The following is a 13592-nucleotide window of genomic DNA, read 5'->3' as shown; positions in this document are numbered from 1 at the left end:
AGAGAAAGTGACCAATACCAAGAAGAGATTACCTGATTAGGCATCATTAGAGAGAGGCTCATTTGTTTGTTTGTTCGTTCATTCATTCATTCATTCATTCATTCAGTAAATGCATGTTGAGTATCTGAAAAGTACCAGATACTGAGCCCAAATCAGAATGTAAGTATATGGACTTCTTCTCATCAAGGCAACACGCAGCCATAAGATGTATGTAATAAAGAGAAGTGAGAACAAAACATTGATGAATGGAAATCACATGAGAAATTCTAAGAAGTGCTAACAGTGACAAGGATCCAAAGGAAGGGGAATTTGAAAAAGGAAGGGGTGGTCCGCAGAGTAAAACTATGGCTGAGAAGCGACAGAAAAGACCAGACAGAAAAGAAAGAGCATACTCTGATGCAAGTAGCAAACCCCTGGTGACATGTAAGAGGGCACTTAGAGGAGGCTGAGAAAGTCGGGCTGAGTAGCGAGAAAGTAAGAGCAAAGGGCACAAGAAAGAAAGAAACTGCTGGGGGAGAGAGGGGGTGTAGGGTGACAGCGGGGGTGAGGAGACAGTGTACGGAGGACTGAATACGGACAAAAGAGAATTTGGCACCAAAAAGTTCACGAGAATAGCTATATGCTAGAATGAATTCAGTCTAGACGGAATACCATTAAATGTTGACCTCAGAGAAAATTTGGTAACTTTTCCATCAACTGTATCTTCAGGGTCACTTCTTTTTTTTTTTTTTTTCAGGGTCACTTCTTAAGACACATTCTAGGAAGGGGTTACCACCACCGAAGCTTTCTTTAATTGGCACCAAAATTCAGTGGCAATAAGCTAACAAGAGGAAATCTGTCAATTTCCAGTTATGTTTTATTGTCTGGTGTTCCACTTGTGATCTCAATCAGAGACGATTGAAAATGTTTCTGTTTCTTTGACTCTTTTGGAAATGACGTTTTTCACACAGGCATTTAATCTTGGACCAAAGGAATCAGGTGGCATTATTCTGTAGCATCCTCTACACATAATCAAGGGAAAGAAACATTCAAGTACCAATGCTGTCTCTGCCCGTTATACTGAAAAGCTAGTGCCTATCGCATTCTTTTGTGCGTGTATAGTGAATATGGTATTTCTTCCGACTTTGCTGTTGGAAAAAAGCGAACGGGAAGTACATGCTCATCAGATAAGGATCAAATGAACCGCATACAAGAAAAGAAAAAAAGAAAGTCAAATGCATTTAGTTCTATGTGGTTCTGAATCTTCATTAGCTAATGTGGTGTACTTAGGAGGACTTATCAGATCCGTTTCATGTCTATAGCTGTGAAAGGGTGGGAACAGAAAAAGAAAAGTTGCTCTGTGATTGTGGCTTAAAAATTAAAACTCCCTGAGTTATTTCTTCATAGCAATCTTAAACAAAATGCTTCTAATGTAATTTTTAAAAGAAGGCATAATTTGAAATGGAAGCAAAACTCAGTGTTCCAAATATTTTGGGAACGAATTACAGCCTATTGCGGTTCCTCTCTAGCAGACGCTCCTGCACCTGGAATTTGATACCAAAATAAAAGTTTATTGGTTATTTCTGATTCAAGTATGTATGTGTGTGTGTATGTGTGTATACACATGAGTTTTGAAAAGTCTCATCTATATATACTGATAATTCAGGTGTGTTGTTTATTGGAAAACAAGAAGAGAATACCCAAATATATCTGCCAAATTTGTCATGCATTCTGCAAAATGTGTAGCCCAAAATCAACTGGGTTTTTCTTCCATAGTAGGTGGGAAGAAATCCCAAGTGCTTGCTTCTCGAGGCTTTACAAGTAGAATTTCCGGGACCTTGCAATATACGTCTCTGGGTCCATCCATGGTTAATGTTCATGTGCATTATCTCCACCACCGGGAGGACAACCACTACCCAGACGTGAATCCCAGCCAGTCTCCACTGCCTTCTGATCCTTGGTTTGTACAGTCGGTTCAGGGATTTCCAAATTCTCAACCAATCACCTTCCTAGGATTCTGAGCAAAACTACCGCACAAAGTAAGCTTAGCAGAGACTTTTCCCTCCCTTTTAGAGTCTTTATAGAGATTGTGGTTACTGAGCACAAAGCTAGGAAATTTTTCCATTACTGTAAAAACGTTATACTACAGAAGCTAATCCATTTATCTTAAAGCCTATGTAAATGCATTACAAGTCCACATGGAAATAAATAAAAACGATTATTAAGCCTCTGTGTCTGGTATTAGGATAAACACTAATTAAAGGGCCTCTTTTGCTAGAAGCTCAATATTTAAGACAGGAATTTATGTCATGCGCAAACCAAAACCGTGTCCGATGTGATCTACTCACCCTTGCAAGGCCTTCTCTCCAAACCAGTCTCCTTTCCCTAAAGTTCTAAGGAAGACCGGGTCTTCACTTGGTGAGTCTTCCCGAGTGACATTTACCTGCAAAGGGAAACAATAAAAGTCTCTATCCACTGCACACACGGATTGATCAAATGAACACTAACCGATGATGTTAATTCTACTTGTTTCCACTTTTAAAGAAAACGCATACATTACCACGAAAAGGACCAACACAATTTCACAAATGTCCATGCACATCACAAGAAATGCCCATCAAATACTGTTAGGCTGTTTCGAGCTGTTTTCAAGAAGTAATAAATTATCCAGAAATCTGAATTTCACTTAATTCTCATTCCCGTTCTTGTTTCCTACCTCCTGTGAGGCAAGCACTATGAAAAATTAAGTGAGCCTTCCTCCAACCTTCTGTAATGTGTTTATGTGTTTGGGTTTTTAAAAAACATGCATAGCATAATACAGTATGTATCTTACTGTAAGATAAATGTAAGTATGCAACTTACATTTTTTTTCCCCTTAACATTGTTTTATTACTTGTTCCATGCTCTTAGATATGAATCTAGTCCATTCATTTTCATGTTCCAGGGCCTTTTTCCATTCTCTGTTTACTCATCCATTTCCTTACAGGTGGACGTTTATATTGTTTTTGCTGCAGTAAACGTCTTTCTACACACCTCTCATGCACGTCCCCATTCCACAAAGACACGCTTGTCTCTTCCACTCACAGGTTAATGAAGCCTTTTTAGAGGTCCCTAACCCAAGACAGTCCTTAAGGTCCACATGCTTTGTTCAGTAGGATTTCAGTTTTTAAAACTAATAAAATTCAGTTTTCACCTAATAAAGAGCTGTAAGTTTTTTTTCTATTTTTTTGATTTTTATTTTAGAGAGAAAGTGCTGATGAGTAGGGAAGAGGAGCAGAATTTTTTTAAATGTTTATTTGAGAGAGAGTGAGACAGCAGGGGAGGAGCAGAGAGAGAGGGAAAATCCCAAGCAGGCTCTGCACTGACAGCACAGAGTCCAACACGGGGCTCAGTCTCACAAACTATGAGATCATAGCCGGAGTCAAAACCAAGACTCCATCGCTTAACCTACTGAGCCAACCAGGTGACCCACAAGAGAGCGCCTTAAGCAGACTCCATGCTCAGTGTGGACCACTACCCAAGGCTCAATCCCACAACCCTGGGATCATGACCTGAGCTGAAATAGAGTCAGACACTCAACCAACTGAGCTACCCAGGTGCCCAAGAGCTGTAAGTTGTTTGAACGGAAAAACTTTATTGCCCAAACAAGATATCTTGGCCCCTAAGGACTTGTGTCCACAGAAGGAAAATAATAATGAGTTTGTTGTATGAATGAAGACCTAAATGTAGGAAACTGTAACTTAATTCACTTCCCCCTCAGGTTCTACTAATATTCATAATACTGGCTATGTTTCACCTAGAATGGTTAAATAGTTAAAACTCACCTACCTGGAAAATGTAAGGTGGTAGAAAAAATTCATTTTTTTTTAATCAGTAAGGTTTTAAGTTTATTTATTTTTGAGAAAGAAAGCAAGTGGGGGAGGAGCAGGGAAAAAGGAAGACAGAGGATCCCAAGGAGGTTCCAGGCTGTCAGTGCAGAGCTCAACACGGGGCTTAAACTCATGCACCCGGAGATCATGACCTGAGCCAAATTCAACAGTTGGACATTTAAGCACGTGAGCCACCCAGATGCCCCAGAAAAAATTAATTTCTTAAAAAAATGCTAGACACTTAAGCACATTTAAAAATACTATGCTTTGGGTTTCTGAGTTTAGACATTAGATGACAAAGAACAGGACTTTTGTAACTAAGAATGTATGTGCAAGGTGGAGGGAATTCAATTATTATTCTCCACTGATGCATTTGATTACTTTTCCACACTGTATCAAAACCATGGGGATGTAGTTTTTAACCCTCTTAAACCAAGCTATATCACAGAGATGCTCATTTGCATGCTGATAAAGCTTTTATAGATGTGAATAGAAATACACTACTGCATTGATTCTCAAACTTTGTGGTAGGGGGCTTTACTTAAAATAAAGGCTACTGAACTTATTAGATATGTCTCCTAAGACAAAGGAAACAAAAGCAAAAATGAACTATTGGTACTACATCAAGATAAAAACCTTCTTCACGGTGGAGGAAATAATCAACAAAACTAAAAGGCAGCCTATGGAATGGGAGACAATTTTTGCAAATGACCCGATAAAGGGTTAGTATCCAAAATCTATAAAGAACTTATCAAACTCAACATCCAAAAACAAAATAATCCAGTTAAAAAATGGGCAGAAGACACTAATAGATGTTTTTTCAAAGAAGACATCCGGATGGCCGACGAACACATGAAAAGATGTTCAACATCACTGATCATCAGGGAAATAGAAATCAAAACTCCAATGAGTTACCACCTCACACCTGTCAGAATGGCTAAAGTCAACAACACAAGAAACAACAGGTGTTGGCAAGGATGTGGAGAAAGGGGGAACCATGCAAAACTAACATCACACTGTATGTTAACTAACTGGAATTTGAGTAAAAGCTTGGAAGAGAAAAATAAAATAAGGCCTACTTGACTGTCATTCTTGAGGTTCTAATCTATTGGGACTTGGAAATCTGCATTTAAAAAGATTAATATAGGTGTCTTAGATACAAATGTTCCATAGATCAAACTTTGACAGACATGGATCCATTGTTTTATTTCTGAACCTCAGTTTTCTCAACTATACAATAAATAGGCAACGCAACAAAACTATCTTTCAGTCCTGACTATTAAAAACAAGGCATGAACTAAGGTGTAATATACTAAAAGATCATTAGTTCAAAATTAGATATAAAGATACATTATATAATTGTACATTTGTCTTGTGGTTAACAACAACAAAAATTAAAAATTTGAAATGCCAGGTTTATGCAAGGCATGGAAAGATTTCAGTGGATTTTGAAATATCTTTACAAAAATGTTACTGAAATGCAGGAACAGAGGCATAAAAAGTGGGCCACCTATTGAATAGACCACTTTCTGCTTATATGATAAGTGTGAAGAAAACCCTATCTGCATAATCCATATATGTGAAAAGATAAGCAGGTCAAAGAACAAGAAGAAAAGCTTTCCTTTAAAGTTGCAATTTCTACACTTTTTCTTTTTACATATAATGAATCATTCTAAATATGCAGACATCAGGCATGGACATTTGCATCTTTAATTCTAAAAAAAAATAAGTTAGGATAGAGAAAGTTAAATATGCAGAGACAGCCTCTCTAACGTTGGCCTATATTACTTATTATTTTCCTTTAAACCACAAAGTACTTTATGACCCACAATGCTAGGGGAAAGGAGTACCTATGGAGCCTTTTAAAAAATTTTTTTTAACGTTTATTTATTTTTGAGACAGAGAGACAGAGCATGAACAAGGGAGGTGCAGAGAGAGAGGGAGACACAGAATCTGAAACGGGCTCCAGGCTCTGAGCTGTCAGCACAGAGCCTGACGCGGGGCTCCAACTCACGAACCATGAGATCATGACCTGAGCCGAAGTCGGACGCTTAACCGACTGAGCCACCCAGGTGCCCCAACTTATGGAGCCTTAAAGACAGTAATACTTGGTCTGTCTGACCCGTGTTACCTCATCACCTCAACTAAAAAATGGGAGAGTTATCTCAAAAGAGGGTGTGTGCGTGTATGAATTAAATAAGGAAATCTCGTGTGAAAAGCATCCTCTTAATAGTAAATGCTCAATAAGGTTGGTGACTTTCCTCATATTTTCTCCCTTCCTTCTACTACTCATGTTTCAGAAATTCATGCATTTGGTTGTAAAATAAATATCCCCTTAACACTACTATCACTCTTTCATTGTTGCTATGAAACGCTATTTAGAGCAGAAACTTCTTTTCCTTCTAGAGAAATAAGAGTGTGTGTTCTAATGTTTTCACTTACCTATGTATTAACTTGTTTTCTGAAAGACATATGTGGGGTCTAGTGATTTGAGTTTTTTAAACTAGTTAAGTTTATTTATTTATTTTGAGAGAGAGAGAGAGAGAGAGAATGAATGAATGAATGTCAGGGGAGGATAGGTGGAGAAAGAGGGAGAGAGAAAATCCCAACCAGGCTCCGCACTGTCAGCACAGAGACCGACGTGGGGCTCCAACTCATGAACCTTGAGATCATGACCTGAGCCGAAACCAAGAGTCAGACGCTTAACCGACTCGGCCACCCAAGCGCCCTTAAACTCTATTTTAAAACCATACGCATATTTTAAAAATTAAGAATCAAAATTAAAACTCAAAATAAAAATGAGATATTTTTAGGGGGACATCTAAAATTGATCTTTGATACTGAAGACTTCAATAAACAGTATCAGTGTACTCAACCAACATGTTTAATCATAAACAATTTTAAAACACGAAACGTTTTAGTACAGATTCAGGTTATATAAACAAAGCAATGTTTACTGTAAAAAACCCAAAAGAAGCTTAGAATTTACAGATTTATGGGAAAGACCCAGCTGGAGAATAAGGGTTAGGTCATCACTCTCCTACCTGTGTGACCAACAGGCCATAGAAACCAAGGGGTCCCCAAACCGAAGCATTTCTCTTTTCTAACAGTGTTCCTCACATAGCACTCAAAACTTGGCCCTGTTCTTCCCAAACCAAAATGCCTCCTGAAGGAGAATGAGGGCACTTTAGGCAATGTATCTGCTAGCTTGGGACACGTACAGGGTAGGAACGTTTTTTCTGAGCTTGAAGTTTGCCTGCACTCTTTGAGCCATGAATTAAATTCAGTGTGGTCAAGACGTACGATTTCTAGGAGTAGGATCTGATCATTGAACCTTCTGTGTAACATGGGAGTAAATTAGAGTCTCTCTCCACCGCGTGTCCTAACCCACTCTCCCAAAATGTCTGCCGTGCATCTCATGGTCATGATCCCCTTGCTAATGTCTATAATATAATGTGTGTGCCTGCGTGCCCTCACAACTCATTCCAGGCATAAATACCAGATATTTTCCTGTTGTTGAGCCTCATAAAAATGCAAGCATACCACATGTATTCTTCGGCGACTTGCTTCTTTTGGGGGGTATTGTATTTGAGATTTCTCCAATTCTCCCATGTTAATACACAATGCTGAAGTTCATTTCCTCACTTTACATATTATCCCATTATATGAATATATATATCCCATTATATATGTCCCATTATGTACATACATACACACATACACATTTCATTAATTCTTCTAGAGATATAAATGTGTTTCTTCCAGATTTACCTATATAATCACTGTTCTATCTCATGACTTCCAGATAGTTCTCTTGCCTTACTGTAATGATTGTGGCGTTCAGTTGCACATTGAACAAAAGTGCTGATAATGCTCATTTTATCTTGTCCTTGATCTACAAGGAAGAGCTTCTCATGCTTCACTCTTACGTACCCATATACAAATAAAATTTCCATAATTTCCATATTCAACAACATCAAACATCATGATAAACCAATTTGTTTACGCAACACGCTCAAACAATTAATTCTAAGCAAAGCCATCCGGTTTTAAATGGCATTTAATGGACAAGAGTTTTTGAATCACATTTTTTTCTAACAGTAGCATATTAGATATGTTGAACAGAATCAGAAAATCAAACTGTATTTGAATCATTACTGCAACTCTGAAGTTTTGCCTAACAGTCCTGTTCAATCTTGGCTCAACTTCCTTCTGGAGAGAGTTCAATTCTTGATGTAACACAGCTACAGGGCCATACGCACAAAATTTGGGCAAAGATAGTTTTCACTGCTCCTTTGTGAATTCTTTGATATTTTATAGTTCAAGTTTGGGTGGAAAGGAACGTCATGTTTCCAGGCAACTAGAATATACAGAGAACTAACTCAGCTTCTAGAAGAGGCAGCAACAAGTACTGTAGACATCACTATAAGCATTTTGCTCAAGGTGTAGAACAATCAGTTTGTGGAGGTTTAACGGGGGAAAAACACGTATTTCAGAGTTTCTCCCTTTGTGTGCAAGTGCTTCATGGGAAAATAAAAAGCCTTACACTTAAATGAATGTCTTGAGTGGGGGGAATCCACTTGTAACTCTAGCTGCCTGTGGGTGTCTTATGACATGCTCTAAGGAAAAGCCAGTTCAGGGGTAACAGGGAAACGATCTTTGCAAGGGCTACCCTTTGTAATTTTTTAAACACATGAGAAAACAAGTTTACATCTGTATACCTAAAGCAAAGCATAGAGATTCAGAAAATTTCAATTCTGCAACCTATTGGCCTGCTTACTTGAAGGCTCTTGTTACTTTTCTCTCCTGTTCCATCCCACTGGGATGTAAGCGGGTTCAACTCCTGCCCCTCAGGATTTTATATACTGATTCCAATACATGCATACAAGAATTAGTATAATTAATACACTAATATCATATCTTAAGAATCATATAATTAATGTGATTAAAAATCATAGCAGCTAAGTTGCAGGACATGAAAAACTAGTTATGGAAAAATCTATGGCTGGTTTAGAAAACATCTTGAATGTGTCAAAAGAGTCTAACATATTCTTTCTACTTCTCTCCCAGGATCCCCATGGTGCTCTGAAATATTGCCAAGGGAATGGGCTCCTGCGGTGTCATTTCCTTGTTATTTCTGTTTATGCATAATACAAAACTCATAAAGTAGCACCACTAATGCACCTGTTTCAAACTCAAACTGGTTACAAACCACAGGTTCCTTTAGGTAGTGCTAGGTATTTGCAGTAATGGGGTAATCACAAAAGTCTGTCAGAAATTCATCACAAATGGATAAATGTATCATCCCATGAGAGCAAAGGATTAGCAAAATGGTAAAGAAAAAAAAAATTAATCCAGACTGTCGGGACAAAAAAGTCCCCCTGTGGCCTACTGAATCATTTATATCCATGAGGATTTTCAATTTCTCCTGATTCTTTGGTAAATGTTAAGAAATAAAACAGTAAATGGTAAAGCTCCAATAATTTATACATAAACCACAAAATGTTAAGGTTTCTTAGCCTCTGACACTGGGCCATTCAGAACACAGTTTTCACTGTAACTGTGGTCGGACATGTCATTTCTTGATGTCCTCAAGATGCTGGCACCTGACATCTATGTCCGTCCCAGGCTTTCTGCGATCAGCCAACAGAACAGGTATGATACAAACACAGCCGGTGCCATCTTCGCTTTAGTGTGACATGTCACTGGTGTAAAGTCGGACACGTTCTGGAGTCAAAATCGTTTCAGAGAGGATTATCTAAACTGTGACCCAGCAAGATTTATAATCTTTCACATATCCTGTTCACTGGGGGTCTGTAAATCGCTTTCCTTTTTTTCACATGAGCCATAAAGTACGAGAGTCGGTCGTATTTGTTCAATTAGAAGAAACAAACTTATTTACATTTTAGAAATCGCTTCTTCATTTACAAATTTTCATTGGGGCGCCTGGGCGGCTCCGTCGGTTGGGCATCCGACTTCGGCTCAGGTCACGATCTCACGTCATGAATTTGAGCCCTGTGTGGGGCTCTGTGCTGACGGCTCGGAGCCTGGAGCCTGCTTCCGATTCTGTGTCTCCCTGTCTCTCTGCCCCTCCCCCACTCATGCCCTGTCTCTCAAAAATGAATAAACATTAAAACATTAGAATACACAAAATTTTAATCTACGTTTCAAATAAGCTCTGTGCCCCACACAAGGCTCGAACTCACCACTCTAAGATCAAGTCACATGCTCTACTCACTGAATCCAGTCAGGCACCCCTAAACTTATTTACATTTCAAGATAACAATTAGTAAAAGGAGAACTAGTGTATACATTCCCTTCCACCGGCATTTCCTTCCCTATCGCTAAGTACGTACAAATTCCTCTTAAGGATCCCTTATGATGAAGCAAAAAGGTTATGACTTCACTGATGAAAGGAAATGTAAGGTATTTTTAGAGTGTTAGAGCATACATCTGCCTAAGTTGCCACTTTCCAATTCACTTAATTGATTAGTTTTTAAATACAAGTTGAAGTAGATTTCTAATGCTTCAAAGTTAATACAAAGGCATAAATTATGATTTTTCATTCATATCCTTTGTCTACCCCATATTTATCCTTTCCCCTATAATTTATCACTTTTGATAGATCCTGTTTAATAGGTTTATCCTTTCCCTTGTAACATCACTTTTAATGGATATTAAGAAGTATCCACTGAAAATTTCTTTATGAAGACATAATAAAACCTGAGTATACTTATATCCTTGATGTTCTGGGTGCCAAGCAACTTGCCTAAGAATACTGAGACTGATAAGTTTTATAGGGGGAGTCAGACTTGGGCCATTTATTTTATTTTTATTTCATTTTATTATTATTTTTTGAGAGAGAGAGAACATGGACAGGGGAGAGGGGCAGAGAGAGAGATTGAGAGAGAGAGAGAGAGATTGAGAGAGAGAGAGAGAGAGAGAGAGAGAGAGAGAGAGAACGAGAATCTCAAGCAGGCTCCAAGCTCAACATGGAGGCCAACACGGGGCTCGATCTCACTAACCTGGGGATCATGACCTGAGCTGAAATCAGGAGTTGGATGCTCAGCTGACTGAGCCAGGAGTCCCTGGACCATCTGATTTTAAAGCCCTGGTGTTCTACCATAGCTATGTTACTGCTTCTAATGATGAGATGGAACTTTTCATTTTTGTTTTTGTTTTTTCCTGTTGAGAATTTCTTTTTTTTTTTCAACGTTTATTTATTTTTGGGACAGAGAGAGACAGAGCCTGAATGGGGGAGAGGCAGAGAGAGAGGGAGACACAGAATCGGAAACAGGCTCCAGGCTCCGAGCCATCAGCCCAGAGCCTGACGCGGGGCTCGAACTCACGGACCGCGAGATCGTGACCTGGCTGAAGTCGGACGCTTAACCGACTGCGCCACCCAGGCGCCCCTCCTGTTGAGAATTTCTAAAGTCACTTCAGTCTGTCTCTTGCTTAACTATATAATTTAAATGATGGAAATCTTCCCATTTATGCAGACATATCAGTGGCATCCAGCATCATGGTTATTAAATTATAGAACACAGGTTATTTTCTGGTCTTCAGAGTTCTACTTCTCTTCCTCCAGGACCATTTTTGGGAGGTCCTTTCTCAAAAGTTTCTCTATCCGTTTCAGAAGATGGAAAAGCTCGAACAGCTCACACCCCCGGGCGCATGCTCCTCCAGGGGTCATCGATGCTCCCCAGGCCCCGCCCCACCGTGCAGCCCCCTTTGGTGCTCGAGGGCTTACCGTGCCTTTGCTGATGATAAAGAACGTGTCCCCTCTGGCACCTTGCCTGATGATATACTCCCCATTCTCATAGTGGGTCTGCAAAACAGAAACAGTAACAGAAAAAAAAACATGAAGGAGGGAGTAATATCACAAACAGCTCAACCTCTTCAGATGTCAGCTCTGCAGGGATGCATTCACCCTGATGGAATTTTCCCCAAGCCAAGAATCGATCAGGATTTAAGAGTAACAGTGAATGAGCACAACAATCAGAAAGAAATCAGGTTTACCATGCTCGCGTTTAAAACTGTTTCGTGAATGCCATCTTTCTGGGTGATTATATTCCGATCTTTAAATCCATTCATTTTAATAGTTTGATAACAATATTCTCTCTCCCATCGACTGAGCATGAAATAAAACAGCAGAGCTGCTAATTAAACTGGTCTTTTTATTTTGTCATTCTCGTTTGGGTTTTAGTATTTTTATGATGATACCCTCCCCTCCCCTTCCCCCACTTTTTTTGAAGAAATTACTGTGGCATCTAAAGATCTTCATTTGGAAACCAGATTGATTTTCACTGTGGGTTACATGGTCTTAGGGTGAGTCTGAAGGCACTGCCTCATGCTTTCACACCCTTGCTTCGGTCATTTAGATTCTGCCCCTGTCAAATGGAATGTCTTCATTTTATGGACTGAATTCTGGTCCAGCATCTGGGATCTCATCAGCTACCAAATGAAGAGCAAAGTAAGGCTGCAAAAGGGTCATCACTCAGTGTGTCAGAGCTCAGATTTGGACACAGTCACTAGGTCCGTTCCCAGGGTGAAGATTACTCCTGCCATGAACAAAAGTAATTTCTATAAGGCGAGGTGGGAAAAGGTATATTGCTGGGTCAGGAGCCGTAACAGAAAAATGACACTGTGCCATCTGGCGACACTCCTCTCTGCGGCTCAGCAAGGGAGCCGTATTTGGGGAAAGAAAACGTACTTTACGCACTCCCTAGGAAACAGATTTCATGGCTTACATGGGGTATCCATCAGGCCAACGACTGTGATTTGTCCTTATGTACTTCACTACCATGTTCCTTAATGCTACTGTCTATTCACTCTTTTTTTAATGTTTATTTATTTATTCTGAGAGAGAGAGACTGCTAATGCACAGTGGGGGAGGGGCATAGAGAGAGGGAGAGACAGAATCCCAAGCAGGCTCTGTGCTGGCAGCTCGGAGCCGGACGTGGGGCGCGAACTCACAAAACCATGAGATCCTGACCTGAGCCAAGACCAAGAGTCAGACACTTAACCAACTGAGCCACCCAGGTGCTCCCATCCACTCTTACAACCGCCTTTTGTTAGTACCTGACCGTGAGAACAGCCATAACTTCTTTCGTATATCTAGAAAATTAACGTATTACTTAATTTTCCTTTTTTTTCTTTTTACTCGTAACAAGTTATAAAAATAGGATTATAGAGTACATATTCTTCAACTGATTTACTTCATGTAAGAAGCTACCCACGCTCCACTGTCATGACTTGTTGTTTGGGAAAGAAAAGGTCTTTACAACATGCAGATTTTGAAAAAAAAAATGCCTCGATCTCAGCAACATACCTGAGTGCCTCCGAGTCCGGCCCGGTTCTAGGCACTGATGATACAAAGAGGGGTAGGACAAAAATCTCAGAGTAGTAACCATCCACTGAATGTTTCTCCTATGGTGCAACATTCTACAGGCACACAGTCCAATACAGTAGCCTCTGGCCACATGCGGCCACTGAGCAGTGACATGTGGCCAGTGTGTCTGAGAAACAATGTTTTTGTGTATTTCATTGCCTAGATTTTTATCCTTAGTAACAGCGATGTTACATTATGTTCCATTTATCTTCCTCTTGTCATATTTCTCACTTGCTTCCTAATCTGAAACCTCTTGAAACCCCCCCAAACAAGCCAGGGTGCAAACGCCATACTCCATGTTGGTAGGGTTTGGGTCCGGTCTGTTGTCCAGCCTCACACTTTCCCCAGGCTTC

General features: G+C 39.7%; 1 protein-coding gene across 4 annotated transcripts in view; it reads right to left on the bottom strand.

The window, feature by feature from the left end:
• Positions 1 to 13592, bottom strand: part of PRKG1 (protein kinase cGMP-dependent 1) — a 1240511-nt gene that overhangs the window by 205030 nt on the left and 1021889 nt on the right. For all 4 annotated transcript variants that reach the window (XM_027049866.2, XM_027049865.2, XM_027049867.2 and 1 more), the window contains exons 6-7: positions 11599 to 11676; positions 2328 to 2422 (exon numbers count right to left, since the gene is read on the bottom strand). In XM_027049866.2, the coding sequence (XP_026905667.1) occupies positions 2328 to 2422; positions 11599 to 11676 (173 nt within the window). The remainder of the gene's footprint in view (positions 1 to 2327; positions 2423 to 11598; positions 11677 to 13592) is intronic.

Source organism: Acinonyx jubatus, chromosome D2 (assembly GCF_027475565.1).
Source record: "Acinonyx jubatus isolate Ajub_Pintada_27869175 chromosome D2, VMU_Ajub_asm_v1.0, whole genome shotgun sequence".
NCBI lineage: Eukaryota > Metazoa > Chordata > Mammalia > Carnivora > Felidae > Acinonyx > Acinonyx jubatus.
Note: the sequence above shows the minus strand (reverse complement) of the source record. Positions and strands in the feature narration are given on the sequence as shown.